Source organism: Sphaerodactylus townsendi, linkage group LG04, assembly GCF_021028975.2.
Source record: "Sphaerodactylus townsendi isolate TG3544 linkage group LG04, MPM_Stown_v2.3, whole genome shotgun sequence".
Taxonomy (NCBI): domain Eukaryota; kingdom Metazoa; phylum Chordata; class Lepidosauria; order Squamata; family Sphaerodactylidae; genus Sphaerodactylus; species Sphaerodactylus townsendi.
The window spans coordinates 34723972-34746396 of NC_059428.1; the positions used below are offsets into that span (position 1 = coordinate 34723972).

General features: G+C 40.1%; 1 protein-coding gene across 4 annotated transcripts in view; it reads right to left on the reverse strand.

Moving 5' to 3' along the window:
- DCLK1 (doublecortin like kinase 1) overlaps positions 1-22425 on the reverse strand; it is a 246933-nt gene that overhangs the window by 223429 nt on the left and 1079 nt on the right. For all 4 annotated transcript variants that reach the window (XM_048494604.1, XM_048494602.1, XM_048494603.1 and 1 more), the window contains exon 2: positions 17265-17653. In XM_048494604.1, the coding sequence (XP_048350561.1) occupies positions 17265-17640 (376 nt within the window). In that variant the 5' untranslated portion in view covers positions 17641-17653. The remainder of the gene's footprint in view (positions 1-17264; positions 17654-22425) is intronic.

Below are 22425 nucleotides of genomic sequence, written 5' to 3' on the forward strand. Positions count from 1 at the left end.
GGGCTGAGAGAGCTCAGAAGAACTGTGACTAGCCCAAGCTCACCTAGCTGGCATGCGTTGGGAGTATTTAACAGATCAGCAAATAAATACAGTCAAACCAATACTATGGCCTCAGAATTTCTAGTATGTGTTGGGAGTATAGAGGCTAATCTGAATTCCCCAGATAAGCTTCCACAGCTCAAGTAGCAGAGCAGGGAATCAAACCCGGTTCCTCCAGATTAGAGTACTCCTGCTCTTAACCACTACGCCACTGCTGCTCCTGTTATCTGTTAAGCATTTAAATCCACTCTGAAGTGAAGGTTGAACTGGAAGTCCCTATAACATTTTCTATATGAAACTGCAGTGTGGCAAAGTGGTTAGAGTGTCAGACTGCTGGAAGACACAGGTTCATATCCCCACACTGCCATGGAAGCTTGCTGGGTGACTTGGGCCAGCCATCTTATCCTATGTCATAGGATGGCTGTTGTGAGAATGAAATGGCAAAGGTGAGAATGTTACAGGTTGCAGTGGGGACCCCCCCACAGGGAAAAAGCAGCGTATGATACTTAAGTAAATAACAATATGAAATATTACAACAGTCTTTCATAGTCTAATACTGTATCATATACATATTTTAATGCATTATTCCCCATTTAGAAGTTATTCCGTTCTTCAGAATTTAACAAACTGAGTCTTACCAAGTAAAGTAAAATCTGAAAAAAATACATAATTTATAAGTAAACATAAAACTTGACTTAACTCAATTGAATTGTAAAACTAAGCAGAGGTAAATCTGAGGCAGTAGTACCTCATGGACCAGACAATCTTGTAGGTTTCTAAGATGCTACTGGACATGAATCTAGCTATTCTACTGCTTACCCTCTGAAACTATTCAAAGCTGAGTTATTCCATTCTAAATTCACTGATGTCAGTGGACTTAGCAGGGTGCAACTTTGGTTACAATTGTACTGCTAGTGCTGATGTGGGCAAACCAAAATGTTACACAACTTGACTTTTGCAAATAGGCTATGCATCCTCCTCCCCCGCCCCCCATCTATGGGTTGGATCCAACTGGCTTTACTGAGGTTGAAAAGGGAAAAGATAGGATCTCTTTGACCACAAAAAAGGCTACACTTTGAACCATGGGATTTGCATATACAAAAGCCATGTGGAACAAGGGGTGAATTAAAGACAGGAACAGGGAGAAACTGACTGAAAGGTCTAGCTGAATCTGAACCAAAATTATTATTATTATTATTATTATTATTATTATTATTATTATTATTATTATTATTATTATTATTATTTATTAATTAATTAATTAAATTTATATCCCACCCATTCCCCGCCAAGGCCAGCCTGAGGGCAGTGAACATAGAAAAATGTGTACTATTTTTGCAAAATGACTACAAGGTTAAGTAAAACAAGCTGCAACATACCGGTAGTTAGCTGCAAAGGCAGTGAGAAAATAGTAGACATATGGGTAGCTCTATAGATCACCAAAAAACCCCCCAATAAAATATGTATAGGAATACTGCCTCCATAATAAGACATGTTTTTCTAATGTAAAATGAAAACTAAACTTTCCTCCCTTAAAGTTTTAGACCCAACAAGACTGAAAGGGAAAGACACTTGACAGCTCTATTTATGGAAGGCAGTGTTAAGCTCTTATTGCAATCCAGTTGACTCAGGTGGAAGCTTTGAATAACAAAGACCAAACGATTAACTGTAGCAAAGATCTAAGAATGATCAAGCAGGACACATTCTCTTTCATCTGCATACTCCATCCAACATTTTTAGCACCAACAGTTCAATTATCTCAAGGTCAAAAATCAAGTAAGTGCCCTTTTCTGTGTATAAAAATTCAGCCAACAAAAACATTAATTTTCATGTACCATTACTTGGTTTTTAAGGAAAGATTTCTGGACTGTGATTCAAACTAGGACTGGAACATCTATATCAATTATAAGTCCATGTGCTTGCAAAGAACTTATATTAAAAAACAAACCCACTTGCTACACTAAAGTTTCATTCAATTGAAAAATTATTGTTATCCTGCATTAAACAATATTAAACGGTTTCAAAACTTCAAGATTATTTTAGCAGTTCAATAAGTCCTAATGAAATTTAGATCCACCATATGTGTTCACTATAGGTGGCCCAGGGCAAAGAAATAAGCTGTAGTGCACTCAAAGCATTGCTCACAACTTGAGATTGATCCTAATGGAATCAGTTTCTGGCTCAAGGTTGACTCACTTTCATTTTTCTGAGGTCATTAATATGCGTAACCAGCTTTCTGGGGGTAAGTGTAAAAGACTGGGGATGGCAATGACAAACAACTCCATAAACAAAGTCTGGCTAGTAAACATTGGGGTGTGGCATCACCCATGGGTCAGTAATGACCCAGAGCTTGTACAGGAGGCTGCCTTTACCTTTATGTGTTCACTCTGATTAATACTGTTTGAGTGACCCAAAAAATACCATCCAGATAAAGAAGGCCCTGAATAGTCATTGGATATATTATTGAACAGGCAAATTGATAAAATATGTATGGATACCTAACTTTAAGGGGGGATTTTGGAGTTGCCGCTCACCTAGCTGGGATGGGAGCAGGCCTATTCTTGCTTACCAATATCTCATTCAGCAGCAGTAGTGGGCCATCTGATGTAGGTACAAATCTACAGACTAATTCCTGTAAATATTTGTAATACCAACTCAGTCTCTCTATTCAATTAACTGACCAGACCCAGGAACATCAGCTACACCATTAATGCCTCATTCATCTGCACATCCTCTAATGCAAAATGTACTATCAGGAGAATTAGGATTGCTCACTCCAGGTTTTCAAACTCCTGGAGATTTGGGGGTGCAGGCACTGCTATATCTAATGCTTTTTCAGTGTATTGTTGAAGGCTTTCACAGCTGGATTCAAGTGGTTCTGGTGGGTTTTCCAGCTGTGTGACTGTGGTCTGATGGATCTTGTTCCTAACGTTTCACCTGCATCTGTGGCTGGCATCTTCAGAAGTGTATCACAGACAGACTTCCCTCTGTGATACACCTCTGAAGATGCCAGCCACAGATGCAGGTGAAACTTTAGGAACAACCACAGATGCAGTCAAAACATGAGGAACAAGATCCACCAGACCATGATCACACAACCCAGAAAACCCACCAGAACCAGCTTTTTCAGTGGCTGTTCCAATTCTATGCAATACTTTCTTCAGTTGTTGGAAGGCTTTCACACTGATGAGATTCTGCAAGTTGCATAAGGTGAGCTTATTTCGAGGGGGGTGAACATTGCTACCACTTGATCTGTTCATTTTTAATGGATTTTAAATGTATATGACTTTTATTATCAAAACATGGTTTTACTATGTGCCCAGTTTTTTTTTAAGTGAGTTAAAAATATCTACATAAGCAATCAAGCTACTCAGTTGGAATGTACATGGAGCGGCAATATTCTCAGATGTGAATTCAGAATAGGCTAGGGACAGTTAACTTGCTATAAAAATAATGTTTCCTTTTTAAAGCTTAATGTATCCCATTCAGATTCAGTCTACTTTCAGTGGCAGCTGATATCAATTGGTGCTGATAGGGCATTGGGCACAGTGGTTAAAGACAGGCACAGACAACTCTGGTTTTGTTTCCATCCTTTCAACTGCAGAAGATGCTTCTAAAAACATGTCTGCCAAATACCCGCATCCATTTCTGAAAACTCACTACTTAATTAATCAGAAAAATAAAGCTTATGAGCAAAGAAGAATATGGTCACTGTGTCAATGTCACCCAAAATTGACCAAACTCCAGCTTAGAATTCATTTTCCATGTTGTAAAGAAATGCAAAGCAAAGATTCCTTTGGCCACATGTAAAATCTGAAAGTATAACCTTGTCAGGGGTAATTAACCATATATTACTGGTCAAAATCAATGAAGGAAATCAATGATTCCCGGATAGCCATTTTCAGGGATCCTTGCACCTTTATTTTCAGTAGGTAACTGAAAAAGTTCAGTAGGTAACTTTTTCCAGAAGCTCTGGTAACAAAATGATTGAGAGAACATACAGATTTGCCTTTAATTTAGCACTAGTTATGCAAACCTTTGCATGTTTAATCAGGTCTTTTTAAACTCCATAGGATTCACCACTCCCAAGCAACTATGTATAAGATTGTACACTGAAGGAGTTTGGTTTTATTTGGAGAAGAAAGTTTATACTGTGAAGAGGGGAAGTTTCAGACTTTGATATTTAAAGTCTAATATCTTGTAGACACCCATTTCTTTCAATACTTTGAAAAGAACCCAAGACTGATTTTTTAAAAAAAGAAAACGATCAAAAGAGCTGACAAGCATCCCAATCTTCTTCCAATGTATTTATTGAAAATATTTATACATCTGCCTTTCTTCCAACAATTTAAAAAACAGAAAGATCATAACCGGAACTTCCACCAAAAGCCATCTGGAAAAAAATACATATGAACCAAGTTGTTATTTGAATACCTGCAGTTGCTGAGACTTACCTCCAAGACTACTTCCATCTTATCAAAATGAAGTCTGAGCAAAACATATCAGAAATAACAAAAGGGTATATCACCTACACAATACATTGTCCTCAATCCTGTGTTTAAAAGGCACAGCCTAATGATTCTCAAAGTCTGAAAAGACCCCCAGTCCATTGGAAGCACAGTCCCATCTCTACCCTTGATGCATCAAAACAAGTCTTGAAGTAAAGATCTAGCCTGTGTAATCAAGATGACCAATTAAGTGAATCTACGCTTCACTACGCCAATTAGTCTGGTCATTCGTTAATTTATTTTTTATTATTTTTGGCTGCGGAGGGTTTGTTCACTGTAGATCATCTGCTTTACTTAAGAAGGAAGACACATTAAACAGAATTTGAGAATAAGATCCAAATATTGCATAACCCCAGTTTCTACCACCAACCCCCATCGGGGAAGAAACTATGGGTCCTAGGTTGTTTACTGGAGGGGGACTGACAACAAAAAAAGAAAATAGCAGTGCCTCCAGCCCACTTGCCTCTGCTTTCTAGTAGGAGAGATGACTAGCAGGAAAAAAGGAAAAAATCCAGAGACAACTCCCAGACCCTCATGTTGTTGACTCTTCATCCTCCTAACTATTTGTTGCAGACTCACAGCCTCCAAACTATACTGGACAGGTTTTCCTGTTTTTTCTATGATTGAGGAGTTGTGATGGTAGGGTATTTTTATTTATTTATTTATTTATTTATTAGATTTTTATACCACCCTATCCCCGAGGGGCTCCGGGCAGTGTACAACAATAAACATAATATAGCATAAAATGCCTAAATATTTAAAAGCAGCAATAAAACAGTAAAAGCTAAATCTCATAAATACAATAAAAATACTAGCATAAATATAAATGGCATCCAGCAGCTCCATATTCAAAATCCTCTCCCCAAGAGGGAGGAATGGCAGGTCCCAGATGTAGAGGGCCATGAGGTAGAGGGCCATGAAAGGGGGGGAAGGGGGCACCATCAGCTGGACGTTTTATGTTTGTCTGCTCAGCCTTAAGAAGTCCAGAAAGGTGAAGGTGTGATAAACGAGAAATGTGTTTTCCTTGGAAGGAGGAGACGAGTCATAAGGGAGGATTCGTGTGGCAGGACAAGGTAAGACTGCGGGATGACTAGGCTGAAGGGCAAGGCTTGTATCAGATTGTATGTATTGAGCATGCTTAATAGTTAATACATATTCTCCTCCTGTTCTGATGACAAACTGTATTATAATGGGCATACAGGAAAAATATGCCAGGAACCACATATTAAGGAGGAACATGTAACTAGGTGGACTGGAAAGTTGTGACTTTAAGTATCCTTAGTCAGTAGGGAACAGAGAGGGTATGGTGAATTCAGGAAAAGGGGATAAACATGCTAAGGAGATACTGTTTCGGCGGATGGGATCAGGAGATATTTCTATGGATGGAAATTAGATTGGAATTAACTATACAGAAACATCAGTTTTGGCACAGGAATAATTCTTAATTCAAGCTTTATAGGACTCACAATTGCTTAATTGTAATGAGAGGTTGTTTACTTTCAGATAGTACACTTGGATGTAACTGGATAATGGATTCATGATGGCCTTGGGTTATAACAGGCTGGTATCCTTTCCCACAGTACACATACAGCCACTAAACATAAATTTATTTCCTGAACTCTAAATACACCTGACTGGGAATCCACCTGTTCTAACTGGCTTAGCAATTCTTTTTCTACACCCCGAAGATATATTCCCTTCCCTTTTATTTATGGTCACCTATGGGGACGTTTCACTTCTATTTCACTCCCTTACTGAAATCCCCTCAGAGTAGGTGTTTAACACACATAGTTAAGGGACTTGATGTTAACTTGAAGGAATTCAAATCCAAAAAGCTCACAACACTTTTCCTCTCAAAGAGATACCTCCTGCCTCTCTGATTCAGATTACTGCTGCACCAATCAGAGCACAGGCCAGCTTTCCCTACTGAAGAGTAGTTGTAATAGTAGGCGATCTTCAGCCACCACCTGGAGGTTGGCAACCCTATGAGGCCTTCTGAAAGTCTCTCAAACCCTGGCTGCTGTGACCTAGCTGGTTCTCTGTGGTGTTGTTGCTCTGTGTGTGTGTAGATATCTGAAGACTGCAGTTATCTTGAGGCTCATTCTCAGGTCACTCTGTTCTCTGCCCCAGATGATTTATCTCTCCCTTTTCTTCCCAGAAAACCCTTCCCCCACCCCCAAATACATCTTTCCCATGAAGACCACCCCCTTCCCAAAACATTCCTACATCTCCCTCTAGGGGACAAAATATCATTTGCCCAAAACTCCAAAACAGGGGCAAACCCTAAGGTTCATAAGGTCAGACTACATTTATGTATGGCATATCTCTAAGAACTTAAGGCAGCAGCTTACAATGAACACTTTATGATTCAGAAGCCACTGCATGTGGAAATATGGGCCTGCCAATAATCTCTACTCTCCCCATTTGTCCACAAAAGTTCTGTATGGTTCCAGATTTGTAATCACTTGTTGGGAGGCAGAATCACTATCCTAATCTATAAAAAAAAGATCTGGGGGGTGGAATGAATTGTATCTGAAATAGTGTGTGTGCACAAAAGAAAAGTCTTACCAATATTTCATGAATGGACAAGGCTGACTTGGCATCAAGTGACAATAATCAGTCATCTAGATGACAGTACCATAATGGAAGGTGATAACAGACTGGCAAATATATCAGGCCAGGAAAAATGTGCTGTCTATGAGGCAGCTACACAAGATACCCTCCCAAAGGATAAGAAAACAAACTAATAAACATTCATCCATTGTGAATCAGATCTTGTTAAATCAAACCTGGTCTTTCGAACAGAATATGCATAACTTCAAGACATCCCTCTGCATAAATGTCAGAATAATACTTTCAGAAGTAGAGAGGGATCCAATCCCACACTCTTTCACTGCACAACCACTCAGGGATGTACTGGTCTAGGGGCATGGGGATACCCATGGGTGCATGCCTTTCATGTGAGAAACTGGCATATGCCCCCCTCCCATGGCAACCGGCTCTCCTTCCGGCCTCCTTGCCAGCCAGCTTCTGTCTTCCCAAGGCCCTGAGGAGAGCAGGAGATGAGTCGACCTCCAGGGAGGTGCTTTTAAAAGCATGGAGGTTGGGGTGGGGCTTTTGGGTGGGGGCCCCTGAGAGGGCAGAGCTTGGGGCTGGCCCCTACCCCTGGCCTCCATGCTTTTAAAAGCACATTCCTTGAGCCCCACCTCCAGGACTCCAAGCTTTTAAAAACACATCCCTGGAAACCACCTCAGCTCCTGCTTTCCCCAGGCTCTGGGGAGGGCAGAAGCCAGGCAGGGGGCACCAGGGGTGCACCCAAAGGAGGAGTTTTCTCCGGGCACCATTTTCCCCCCATACAACTTTGCAGAAGCTTCACCCTGGCCCATAGATTTTTTAAAACCAACCAAAAAAAATGCAAACTAATTCATGAAAAAACTTGCTTAGATTCTGATGGACCACCCTTAGGGTAGGGTGCCCAAACTTTGGGTAAACTATTGAGAATTCTCACACAAAGATAATAGGTTTGTATTATTGCAGAATGGTTAAGGAGAAAGGGGCAGCAAGCATATAGGATGTGCTGGCAGCACGTATTAACCAGTTGTCACTGATTTGTTTTCCACTGATATAAAAGAATCTTTCTGCACTGCATCTGCACTCTGTATTTACTATTTAACTCGTTGAAGTTCAACAAAGCATGGGGAATTGCATTGTACTACAGCAAGATGACATAGAAATGAGGCTTCAAGAGATTCCACTGATTATTTCCCAGTCTGTGTTCAACCAAGCTGTCTGGAAAGAAAAAAAAACCCTTTGAACACCTGCAATTGCAATCTCCTGAGAAGCATTAATTAATAATTACATCTAAGGGAGTAACACTAAAGCATGCTCACCATCCAGAGATGGATGCATTTCCAAACAACTCAACATCTCCTCTAAATAGCTGCCCAATAGCCTTGTGTGGAAGCACTCCGATATTATTAGAAAGACTTGAGAAATCTCTTGTGTTTTTATATAGCAATGATGTGGAAGCTCTTTGAATGCCTGGCTGATCAATATTTAATGGAACACTGCTCCTGTCTGTAGTCCAAAGACCATTTTTGTCCTTTTAAAAATATATTTTCTGTCAATCAAAGTACTTTCTTGGAGAAAGTATTCAAGAAGTTCTCACCTGAAAAACACAAGCAGCTAGAATATGCCTACGAGGGGAAATTTCACAGGTAAATCACAACTAACTAGGAAATTATCTTCTTTTGAAAGGAAACAGTACACCCCCAATCCTGTCATGTCACAGACCTCTTTGTAAGGACACTTTAAGGGACCTTTCCAAAGTATGAGTTTGCATTGGTTGCACAGGAACCAGAAGTTGTCCCTCATGGAAATGCTTCACTGAGAATCAGCATGGCATAGTGGTTAAGAGTGGTGGACTCTTTGTCTGGAGAACCAGGTTGCTCCATGACTCAAGAATTTCCAGAAATATGCATCTTGTTTGTCTTTAACAAATAAGTATTGCAGCTATATTTATGTGGACATTCTTGCCATAAACCACTTGAAGCCATCTCAAGGCTGTCAGAAGATTCCCACCCAGACTCCATTACAACAATCAGGTCTTGTCTTCCCATCAAGGGAACTACACTGGTTAAAAGTGCTTCAAGCAACCAATTCTACTTGAGCAGCCAATGACAGATTAAATCTAAAAGTTCCTGCTAACTTAAATTGTGATATTTTAAAGAGTGTCACTGAGTCCAACAGGCAAATTTCTATCATATACTATTATCTTCATTTACCGTCCTGCAGTCGTGTAGCTGTAATGGGAACATCTGGGGACAAATGCCCCGGGTGCCCCCTGGTGAGTTATGTGGGGAACCCACCCACCCACCACACACACACACCTTTGAATGCCTGACTGATCACTATTAAATGGAACAATATTTAATCGACCTGGATGCTGGAGTCTGGGCTGTGCGGAGCAGCCAGCCAGCCAGGCCCCTCCCTGGCCAGAGCCTGGACTGCATGTTGGCTGGAGCCTGGGCAGTGCAGCACCGGTTCAGGTAAGTGGGGTGAGGGGAATAGCTAACACGAGGTGCAGGGGGGTGCATAGCTACTATAGGGTGCGGGGTGCCATTTTGCCATTTTGCCCCGCTACACCTCTGCCATCTTGACAAGATGGAATTTGTTTGTCATATAGCTATGACAAACTCTCATCCAAACCTTTCAAGGGTTCGTTAGTTTATAACATTCACTTTGCTCACCACTGCTCAAGCCTGATGTCAGGGGTCAGATGAGGTCCTGCCAGGGACAACATCCTCCTTTCACTGACCAAACATAAACTTTCTACAGTAAAACTTCATCCTCCTGGGAAGAAATTACAGAGAAGCAGAAGGGGCGTAAGTCCACATACAAAAAGACGTAATCAGGCTGAGAACCATGATAGGCGACTCTACTCCAGACTCCAGGGATTGTTATTCCAGTACTCAGTTGCTGCATTGGCCAATTGGCCATGCTGGCAGGGGCTGATGGGAATTGTAGTCCATAACATCTGGAGTGCCAAAGGTTCGCCACCACGGTACTATAATCATCTTCCCAAGATCTCACAAAAGCATTTGAATGCTACACCCATTCCTTCGAATGTTGTTGTTTTTTAAAGAAAGATTGAAAACTCAGGGACTCCATTTTCATTAGGTGACATTTCAACCTTTTAGAAGTGTTATTTCTTCCTTTTTTTGAAGCATTTGTCAACCTCAGCAGAAATGGGGAAATTAACATCCATGTGAGTTTTTTTAGCAATTTTGATAGAGAACACAGCTGCAACCTAACTGCATCTATAACAAACTTGCAAGATCAGTACATTTTTAAGGAGCAAGTGGGAAGAGAGAAACACACTACCACAAATTGTAAGCACTGTACTCAGAATGGGTAGCTAATCTGAAAATTTTTTGCTTATCCTAAATATATATTCTTTTTGGATAGGCCAAGAATTGATTTCCATTTAAGTAAAAACTCACGGGTATTAAAATTCTCTTTAAGACTCAGTTTCTTCTTAGATATTTAGTAGAGTTATAACATAGATATTTCTAGCTAAAACAATATTAGTTGCTTATTGGATTACTATTTTTCAAGATGGTAACTTGACTAAACATTTCTTCTGACAAGTTTTTGCAATCAGAATATCTTTTTAATTTCTTTTATTGGATAGTTATCTCCTCCCCACCCACACCACAGTGGGCTTGGGGCAGCTAATTACATAAAACATACATAATTAAATCCAATTTATAGATAAATACATAAAACTAACATCAGATTAAAATACAAATATAACTCTAAAAAACTTGTGCAATGGCATATAATCATTCCCCCATTAGATCATCTAGATATAGCATTGCTCAGTGATCAGGGTGAGGAGACCCAGTCAATGCCAGCACTGGGCCAGTACTAACATTGCCAGATGGAAGTAGACACATTTTGTGGTTCCCAGTAGCTTTTATGGGAGACCAGAAGCAATACTCTAAAAGGAATATAGGAAGGTGAGTGGGGCCGCCAGTTGATGACATAACCTATCTCATCCCTCAACTATAAGCCAGGTGGAACATCTTAGTCTCACAAGCCCTGCAGAACTCAATTAGATCCCACACAGCCCAGACAGAGATTTTCACCCTGCATGGGACAAAGCTGAGAAGGCTCTGGTCCTAGCTGAAGACAGTCCAATACCCTTCAGACTAGGCATTACCTATTTGTTGTCACCTGAAGAACACACAGTGCAGGTGGGGAAAGGGTATTTGACTGCCATATTAAATTCTTTCTTCTGAACATCAACCTTTTAAATAGATTTTGGCAGCCAGTCAACATAAACTGAAAAGATTCTTACAGCAAACAGTATCACGGGTTCAAAATTAATTTTAAAAAGTAATTTTGAAATCTAGTCTCACTAAATCTAGCTGCTTGATTAAATATTAGAAGGTCAGAACACAGCTGATCTTCTAATTACAAAAGCAAAAACGTAGGTACAAACGTTTTCCTCCTCTACACAATGGAGGCATTCAATCATTGATCAATTTTTTTGTGCTTGATTTTGAAATTTATGATATGTCTTTTGAAACTAGGGCCCTCAAGACAGCTTACCATGAATAAACCCACAGTGGTGTGTGTTGTTGGGTAGAAGAGAAGATGCTTCAGGTTGGCAGGGAGGACTGAATGGTTTTTCAAAGCTTATATGATATATTTTTGTCTTTTTTACCTGAGCATCTCTAAATACTGAAAACTGTACATAAGTTCTGTTCATTGTGTGAAATGGGGTTGTATCCAGTGGCTCCATGCCCAATCAATGGAATAAGCATTAAATATAACTTGTGAACAAGACCAAGGTAAATACTGCTCTGTTCACAAGTACCCTTGTATGTGCATAGGTTTTTCACAAGTTATAAATATTATATACATCTGATTGTGCATTTGACTAGGGCCAGTGGGCACAATCCTGCCGTTCCAAAACATACTCTCCCCAGATCTGTTATCATGAACAGTCCTACAGAGAAAGCTCACAAAGAAGCAAGGTGCATGGGTGCAGGGCCGGACCCAGGAGGAACTGCGCCCAGAGCACGCGTGTGTCCTGTGCCACTGCCTCACCTTCGCCTGACCCAGAATGCCTTCCAGAATGCCCCTGCCACACCTCGGCCACACACACCTGGCCATGCACCCCCACATCCCCTTGGCGCTACACCACAGCATGGGTGCCACCCCTGTAGACCTGAGGATATCTTTAGTTCCAATTTTTAGCCAAATCACTGGACTATCAATTTCGGTGTCATCCATTCTGGCAGTCAGCAGCTCTCAAGTCTTTCATGTCACCTCCTAATCTGAAGCTTTTAATTAGAGATGAAAAGAAAAGTGCTCTCACATGCTCTATCATAACTTTATACAGGAGCTGTCATAATCTGTGTGCAAAGTGTGCTGATTTTGACTCAGAATGCAAACTTCTTCCTTCTCTTTTTCATATTTACAAGTAACAAATTGCATTTACTAGAAAAGTGGGAACAAAATTACCTAGCTATCAGACAACATGTTGAAGGCATGATGCAGTTGTCAGATAAATGCTCTGAAGGCACAATACAGTTCTATTAGTCAAGTTATGAGGATATCAACCAAAGAACTGACTGGAGACACAAGTTACCTTGAATGCTAATGAAAGACAATGAAGGAGGATTAACTAAAAAGGGCTAGAGGCATTTTCAAATCACAAGAAAAATATATACCACGTCAAGATGCTGTAGAAGGAATTCAAGACAAAACCTAAAAGATTCCAAGATAGTTTTGTACTTCCAACAAACTGCAAAGGTTGGACAATTAATGTTATCTTCCTAATTAAAAATTAAGTTATTATTTGAATTATTCTTTAAAATGATCTTGGGAAGATCTGCAGCTAAAGGGGGGGAAAGGCCCAGAGGTAAAAGGGTTTCTTAAAAAATTCTTCTCTAAAGGCTTCCTCCCAAAAAATAAAAATGGAAAATTCTGTGAAGTACTAAAAAAAAGTCTATGAAATATTACCCTGGATAATAATTCTTGTATATGGCAAACATATACTACAATTTTAATATATTGTTTAAATATGACCAGTATGTTCCATAATTTTGTGCATATGAGATTATACACTGTTGAAGACTCCAATGTTTTCAGTTCATATATTTACTAAGCCTATTGTAAGCATATGTGACTATACAAATAACACTCTTGTTCAACACAAAGTTTAACTTTTCTTTTTCCCCTTTTCCCCTAGCTCTCTGAATGCAAAGACTAAGATTCCTGTGTCAATGTAGCAACAGTTTGCAGCTCCTTTACTAGTAATGGGAATATTCAGTTTTGCTTACATAAATATGCCAAACACCATTTATATGCTATAATTTTACAATGTTAAAGTAATTAATATCCATTTGGATTTGATAATAAAGGGCAAATTGCATACATTTTAATTTTTCCTGAAGTTTAAATTTTCTCCCTCCCATTTGTTTTTCTAGTTGCTTAAAAATTTCCATAAAGGTTGCATCTTGCCTGCAACATCTGTGCAACTGGATAAATATGACTTTCAAGCTGAAGTACTTGTTAGAAAAAATGTAGAGAACATAAGAGAACAGTCATAGAAATCCTACAGATACTTAATTAGAAGAAAGTCCATCAGTTGCAACTAGATTTGAGCCCTGACCACATTTGGCAACTCCTGGAAACTAAGCAATTTCTTCTAAGAACTATACCCTATACTTAATATTTTAAACAATGGAATTAATAGTTAATATTTTAAACAATGAAGGAACTTCAAAGGTGACCATGACAAAAATTAACAGGCAGAATAGCCATTACCAGTGACCGAGCTTAGATTAGACATACTTCTTATATTCTAATTAAGCTTGAGCAATACTGGAAAAATTCAGATTTGGCTTGATTCAGCTGTAAAATTAATGTTATAGCAAAATCAGCCGAATACCTGATATTCAGATATATCAAAAAATTCGGGTTTGTTTGCATTTTTTGGTATTTTTAGTGTTGTTTCGGTTTTTGGCCTGTAGGGGGTGCTAGTGGCACCGAAATTTCAGGGTATCTTCAGGTGACTCTCCTGATGATACCACCCAGGTTTGGTGAAGTTTGGTTCAGGGGGTACAAAGTTATGGACCCCCAAAGGCTGTGCCCCATCCCCCATTGTTTCCAATGGGAGATAATAGGAAATGGGGACTATCCCTTTGAGGGTTCATAACTTTGGACCTCCTAAACCACACTTCACCAAACCTGGTTGGTATGATCAAAAGAGTCTCCTGAAGATATCCTGAAACTTTGGTGCAGCAAGTTTAAAAATTGCGCCCCTGACAGGCACCCCACAAACTGACCTGACTTCATTGCACGGTGCACATTTTTCAAGGTAGAGGCACCAAACTTTCAGGGTGGCTCCAGGAGACACTCTTGGCAAGAGTACCCAGGTTTGCTGAACTTTGCTTCAGGAGTTCAATTTTATGGAGTAGAGTGGTGCCCATCTCCCACCACCCCCTGAAGCAAAGTTCACCAAACCTGGGTACTCTTGCCAGGACAGTCTCCTGAAGCCACACTGAAAAGTGTGGTGCCTCTACCTTAAAAATGTGCATCCTATAGACACCCCCAGAAATTCCCCATTGGCTACAATGGAGCCAGGTCAGATCAGAGTATTCCAGGCTGCGTTTCTGTGAGTAAAAAGGTAGAGAAAGAGGGCAAGGTCCTTTCCAGGCCTATTTTGGCCTGTCAAGGATTATTCATTGGGGCCAAGCATGACTAAGGTTGCCAACTTTGGGAAATCCCTGGAGAATCTGTGGTAGAATCTGAGGAAAGCAGGATTGGCTGAAGGGAGAGGCATCATCCAAATATGTCACACAGTCCACCCTCCAAAGCAGTCAGTTTCCACAAAACCCTACTCTGAAGTTCTAAGTGCTACACCACAGTGGTTTTCAAAGGATGGCTGCTGTAAGGGAATTATACCCCACTGAGGTGGCTTCCCCAAACCTTAACCTCTAAAGGCTCCATCCCCAAATATCCAGAAATTTCCCAACCTGAAGCTGGCAACCCTAAGAAGAGAAGGAAAAAAGAAAAAGGGAGAATCTATGGGAGCTTCAGGAAAGGAAATATTAAATAGTGGGGGAGGGGGAAATGAGATGCCTCCCACAAGTTCTTATGGGTTCCTACTTGTAATATGCCTAAATTGAATCCTTGCCGTCTCCATTTAAAGTATTTCAGAAGCATGGGTGATAAAGAACCGTACTTGCTACCCTGCAGAGAATCTAAGAGGCAGAACCAATAAGTAACCTGTTAATACAATGCTGACCCAAGTGGGGATGAAACACTGAGAGACTTTTATTTCTTCAAGAATGCTAAGATACAAGCACAGTGCAGATACATAATGGAATTTCTGCACTACTTAGAGACAGAAGCACTGCACTTTTTTATGCAGTAACTAAACCCCAAAGTCTCTTCTTTTACTGAAGTCATCTAGCAAAGATTCATCTGGGTGCAAAATTATCCAGTGCACAATATCTTCTTTTGGATCCCAGGCCGTCACTCAATAAAGTCAATTCAATACTCTGGGTTGGATCCCCTCATCAGTTTCTCCTAAAATAATAATGGATGATTTTCACAGATCATCTCCTCTTACTGTAGATCTCCAGTGTCCCATGCTGTTCTTAAGGGTCCCTTTATCTTTCAAAAGCATTACTTTGAGCATCATTTTGACTACACCAGTGTGTGGGTTGGGGGGGGGGGGGGGGATTCCTTTTCTGATGACAGAAACATTTTCAAATAGTGGAATTTTTCTGCTGGACCCAAGCTACTACTCTATCCAAAAGGATGAGAACAAGGAACCCACTGCTAGCACTGAACAACTAAGACAATGCCCAAAGTTAGGCATGGAGCAACTTGCTTTCCACAAATTTTGCCACAGCCAATACTATATCAACTGGGTTTCAAAAAGAAGAGGGCAACAAATCAGTTGAAGTTGGACAGAGACAAATGCATTCAGTTGGCCATACCACAGTACAATCTGGGAGCTAAAACTACACATTACACTGGAGAGCCATGGCAGGATCCTTCAAAATCTCATTTAAATACAAAAAGCAGCTACGAGCAGCAAAATCAGTCAGGACTGTGACCCTAAGGAAGTGCCACTTAAATTCTTTTTTCCGTGATTGACTTACAGTTTATCAGTTTTATACACAGTCATTGACCAGCAAAGTACAAAAAATTTAAATCATAAAATTGCAGAAATTACAAAAAATATAGGTTAAAACAGATAGAAAATGCATATGATAGGCATTGGAAAATTCAAAACATAAGTTCTGACTAATAAGTAGTGTGTCTGGCTAATAATGATTGGTGAATAGAAGTTAGCTGGCAGTGCCAGTGGCACTCTGTCGGGCCTTCCTGATTTTGCTAGATATCCAGGCAAACTTGGCAACATAATACGTTAGATTGTTATTAGTATCAGATAACAGTATTTTAATCCTTTCTTTCTTACTCGAAAAGGAGTTTGCCTGGTCACAAGGGAGAAGCATCCCACGAATCTCATCATAAAATGAGCATTCAAATAATATATGTTCTGAATTTTCAACACCTCCTATTTGACAGCTGCAGATTCTACCCTCTTTAGGTGTTTTGTTATAGATTCCATTATTATAATAAGACGAAAGGGCATTATAGTGTAGTAGGCTGTAGGCTCTGCGATAATTAACATTAAACAAAGACGTAAGATAGGGCATTATAGAAAGTCTGTTCAGCATTGTTTTACTGAAGTTAGGATTTTTAAGTTTGTTAAGGTCGTGTAGACTTACAGTATATAATACATTACAGTCCTGATCATGTTTACTCAGAAGTTTCAACTAACTGAATTGACACAGGCTAATTTTGTCTTAGTACTATAATCCAAGCATGTCCAACTGCACTATAAACACAAATAATAACAAACAGCACTTGCTCATATCCATCCCTTGTTTTCTTGCCTCTTGCAACTGGCAAATTTTAGATTGTAGCATTTGATCTTAGCCATTTCATCTTTTTTTTCCTTGTGCATAAAAGCACTCATTGCATATACATGGATGAGATTGGGAAAGTGAAGTGATAAACTGGATGAATATCAATACAAAAAAGTGAAGAACAGCAGAAGTGTTCAAAAGCTGTACACAGGGGACATTCTAAGCAACAGCATCTCTCTCTGTTAATACTGACCTTCCACCAGTTGGTCTAAGGTGGTAATCTTCTTAACACCATCAATAGTATAGATGGTTCTCACACCCTGGGGCAGATTGACATTATCAGAGAGAGTTCGGGTCAGATCAGCTAGCAGGGCCTCAAAAGACCTGAAACGATCTGGGGATATGGCATACACAATCCCTTTGAAGTAGCGGTCCCCATTGCGATAGAAGCGGACTTTCTTGGCTTTTTTCTCAGAGCTGAGGGTCTGTAGAGTGCGGGTTCGGTAGAAGCTGCAGTGAGCACTGTGGGTTGGACTAGGCAGGCCATTCACCCGTGACCCTCGGCTGTACCTCTGTGCTTTATCACGCTCATCAAAGTGTTCCAGCTCCATATCTCTCACAAAGGACATCTTGAAGGTTAATCTGGGGGTCAAGAGCAGAAGAAACATAGCAGAAACTAATTAATACAGATTGCAATTGTTTAGCTATGCCTATATTAATATTGGTAGTAGACCGCTTCATCAAACCAGATTCAGAAAACTCTTTCAACAATATTGGAGAATTCTCAATATAAATCAGGTAGGTTGTGTGTCATGTGGTATAAAACAACATCAACTAGGTAGCAGAATATGTTACACATACATGAAGAAAGATGGAGGGTCAGTTGTCTTTAAGCTATGTGAGAACAACTAGAATTAAGTGGATGCTCCTCCAACTAACTCCCTCCAAGGATGTATATTACAAATGAGATTTCAGCATTCTAGAAAAGCACACAGAGACTCATTCTTCTATCCAAATGCCTATTCAGGAAGCCCTGGATTCTAAAACCATCACTGTGGAAACAAGGTTCTTCCACAAGCTTCTTTCAATTCCCATGTAAGTGACTGTCCAAATGTTGTACTGCAGCTACTAGTATTGGCTAGCACCAATACTGGTAAGTTACACTATTTATCTTCCCCATTTAATTTTTCCTCTCTGAAAAAAATTACATTTTCTTACTGTATAAATCAGGCTAAGTGGCCAGCACTAGTGATGGCTACAGTTCTCCTACTGCAGTTTTCCGCTTCTTTTGAACTATTTTCAGTTTTCTTTGAGGAAAACATGCTTCCCTACTTTAACATGCATGATAATTTTTAAAGCAGCAAACCGTATATTTCCATCAATTTTCTTCTCCACCCAATCTATTTTATGCAGGCATCATACTTCTACCACTTGAGTGGAATTGGTGTGAGTAATCTAACCACAGAAATAGATATTTGCTGTATGTTGGTATTTAATTGTCTATGCACACTCCAAGGCTAACCACCAACAGCTTGATGTACTGTAAGTACTTTTACTTGTCAGTTAGCTGCCAATAATTAGGAAAAAGTTCTATGACTTCCCAATATTAGTTAAATTTATATGTTGGGGGGTGGGGGTGGTCACAGACTATTTCAGTACAAGCTCCACTGAGCACATGGACAAAGTGCTGCATTTTATCTACAGTCAAATTCACAAATGCCATCAATCCCATTCTTGCAATTTACCTCTCTTCTTTTATTTCAGGGACAAGAGGGATCAGGATTTACTTTAAAGGCAAGGGAAATATATATAGATAAATGTAGATATGTATAAGGGCTGCTTCATAGCAGGTGTTTGGATTTACTGGCATCTAGATCTCCTTAAAGCTCTAGAGAAGTTCAGATCATTTGCCTTCTAAGCATCAGTCTGCAGGTTAGAAATAAGGTAGAAGGACTACAACTTATAACCAGCTTGAAAGTCCAGGTGAAAATGAATAAACCATTTTCATATCCCTAAATAACATTAAGTAAATTCAAAATGGAAGATGATTCTAAATGTTCAGTTAAAGTTAGCCTTAGGCTTATTAAGAGTATTCCTTGACCATAGAGATTGGCATATCCCACTCACAACCTAAGCATGGGGATAAATAAGACTGTATTAATTTTTTTATTAGCACAGAATAGTAATAGATAAGACTCAAATCACAGATAACCCATCAAGGTTCTTCTCTTCCTCCTATGGAACTACCCAGAAATAAGGAAAGGGGGGGGGGCATACAACATAAAACTGCAGAGGGAGAAACCTTTGCAAAGAAATTATGTCCTATAGGCATTCTAGTATTACCACAGACTTAAACATTAATAGGATAATAAAAGCAAGGGCCACAGTTTTGTATACAGCAGGATCAAACAGTAAGGTTGAGTTGGAGAAAGTTTAAGTTTGAATGCTCCTCCAGAGGAGAAGGCTCCTCTTACTCAGGAAATAAGAAAAAGAATCTCAGCACTCCCCAATACAACATTTTCTTCAGGCAAGTAATTTGTCATGGGGGGAGGGGAATTCAACTATGCAGCTCCTCACTTGAAGCCTAACGTAGACTAAGTCCGGGGGGGGGAAGCTTGGAAAGAACTGGGATGCATCTCTTTTGATCCAGTGACATTACAGTGCTGCCAACCTCTAGGCCAGGGATCTGCAAACTTGGCTCTCCAGATGTGCGGGCAGGGGCTGATGGGAATTGTAGTCCATGAACATCTGGAGAGCCAAGTTTGCAGACCCCTGCTCTAGGCCAGAGATGTCCAATTCTGGCTGGAAGGGACTGATGAGAATCACAATCCATGAACATCTGGAGGACCAGAGTTGGACACTCCTAATCTACGTGGAGCCTGGGAATCTCATGGAATTCACAACTGCCTCCAGACTACAAAGATGTGTCCCCCCTGGAGAAAATGACAGCTTTGGAGGGTAGCCTTGGAGGGTAGTACCATGTTCTTGCTGATCTCTCACTCTCCAAGCCACTCCCTCCCCAGGCTCCACCCCAAAATATTAAGCATTTTCCAATCAGGAGTTGGCGAATTTAAGGGACAGCACAGAATCAGACTGCAAGATATACAAATGACCAAAAAGCAACACCGGAAATATCTCATATTTAATGAAAAGTACAAAACGTCATTAACATTAGTACGTTTAGGTACTTTCCACCCTGACCAGGTTAGCCCAATTTCATTAGATTTTGGAATGTAATCAGGATCATCCATGGCTAATATTTGGAGGGGAGACCTCCAAGGTAGGTGATGGCAAACCACCTCTGAACATCTCTTGCCTTAAAACCCCATAGGTTCGCTGCCACTTGAAAGCACTTTCCACCATCAGCAGTGCTTTTCATTTGGGGCAAGAAGACACTATTGTTCAGACTGCTATACATTTATCTGGTTTATATTACAGTTTTGAAGCAATCATTAACAACTGATGTTGTGGTGACAACAATAAGTGGTTGAAAAATAATCACCTAAATGCAATGATTCTAATTCCAATTACAGCACATAGCCTAAACCATCTTAAAGAGATTTCTGAGAAGGGTATGCAGCTAATTTATTATATTTTGATCTTTTATCCTCAGGATATAGAGAACAGGGGTTTAAGGATGTACATAATTACAAACGATGTGCTAATTTTCGTAAGCCCACAAAGCATAGTAGCTTTTTTTTTCTCAGATCGCTACCTCCCAGCCTGTTCAGATATTTGCTGTTTTGTTTTATGTGATTTTTTAAAAAAGCAAAATGTATTTATTGCAAAAAAAGTACAAACATAATTTAAAAGTGGCTTTTCTATCTCATTGATTTCCAATAAAGAAAAGAAAATAGCAAGAATAGGTTTGGTATCACCACTAATCCTTAGGTCACAAGGGTTTCTTTCCTTTTAATCTTACCCAGCAAGGGGGGAAAGCGCCCAGTGTACCAGTGCCTCCTCCGCCCCCATCCTGCCCCCACCCCGGCCACGACCCCCAGAATGCCATTGCCACACCCCCACAGGGGCGCATGCCCAGTTCATTGCGCCCACCCCTGCTTTCTTGGAGCTACGCCCTGATCTTATCAATAGTTGGATGTGAGGCCAAGATCTGGTGAGATGTGCATGCAAGAATCTTAGAAAAGCTAGTAACTGACGTTGTAAAATCACACTGCAGGCCTTGGCCGCCACATCCAGGTGCTTCTGGGAAGTTTACAAAAACAGCTCTTCCCTGCTTGTCCACAATATTCTGTATACACAGGAAGACTGCCACTGAATGTGGAGGTTTCATTTAGTTAACAAAGTTCTCAGTGGGTCTATGTTCCATTAATTTTTCTGTTACCTGTTTAAACCATCTGACCTAATGTTTTTGCTTCATCTTGTAGTAGTTGCTTACATTTATTCTGACAGGATACAAAGCTATATATCCTGAGTCTTCTGTAAAGGAGAGTAGATTATTTGTATTCCATACTCCTTATAGCTCCCTATTCATATCTATTGATTAGTATGTTTGTCTCATGATCTCAAGAACAGCCAATATTACACTAACCAGCACATGGGGATTATTGCCTTTAGAATTTCTAAGTTTATTTTAAAGACTAGATGACAGAAAGCAACACAGGGCACTATTGAAATCAGATCACCAGAAACAATGATGTATGGTAATAACTATGACATGCCTTTGGCAAGAAGCTGGATGGTCAATTTAGGCCTCTGCCCATTCAGCAGCAACAGCATTTTCATTACAACAGGAACAATTGTATAAAAACTATGGGGCATCATTCTAATATTACAACTGTGACTAAGAAATAGCCCAGTATGGTTACATCATGCAAAGCAAAAGGAAAATCCAACATGGCACGGCAGCGGATTAATATTTTAAATAAAAATAATAGAAGAAATGGTAGGTGATGATTTTTTCACCCCAGCACGAACAGTTTTTCTCCAACAAGAACCCTTAAAATGGAAACGAAAAGCTTCTCTGCCACAGCATGGCTTTGGCATTCCTAAATCTGCAGGCTCACCACCCCAAGGAAAAGATTATAACCTCCAAGCCATTTAAATCAGAAATATCCCCCTCTAAGATTTACATCAGAATTAGTGTAGAGCAAATGGTTGAAGAGCAGCAACCTAAGACCTGAACATGCAGACAATAAATCAAACCTGAGCACAGGCTACTGTAACACCGAACACGCCCTGCTAAGACTCTTCATGCCCCACAGACCACACCACATAAATCTATTCCAGGCAAGTGACGAAGCCGGCAGGTACCTTCACAAAGCATTCACGCACAGACCCAAATACACCCCACAGATCAATAACAAATCATTCAGAGAAGACTGAACAATGGGATCTATTTAGTAAGCCATTAGGAAAGCCACTGCCCTCAGTTACATAATGGTTTTTTAAAGGCA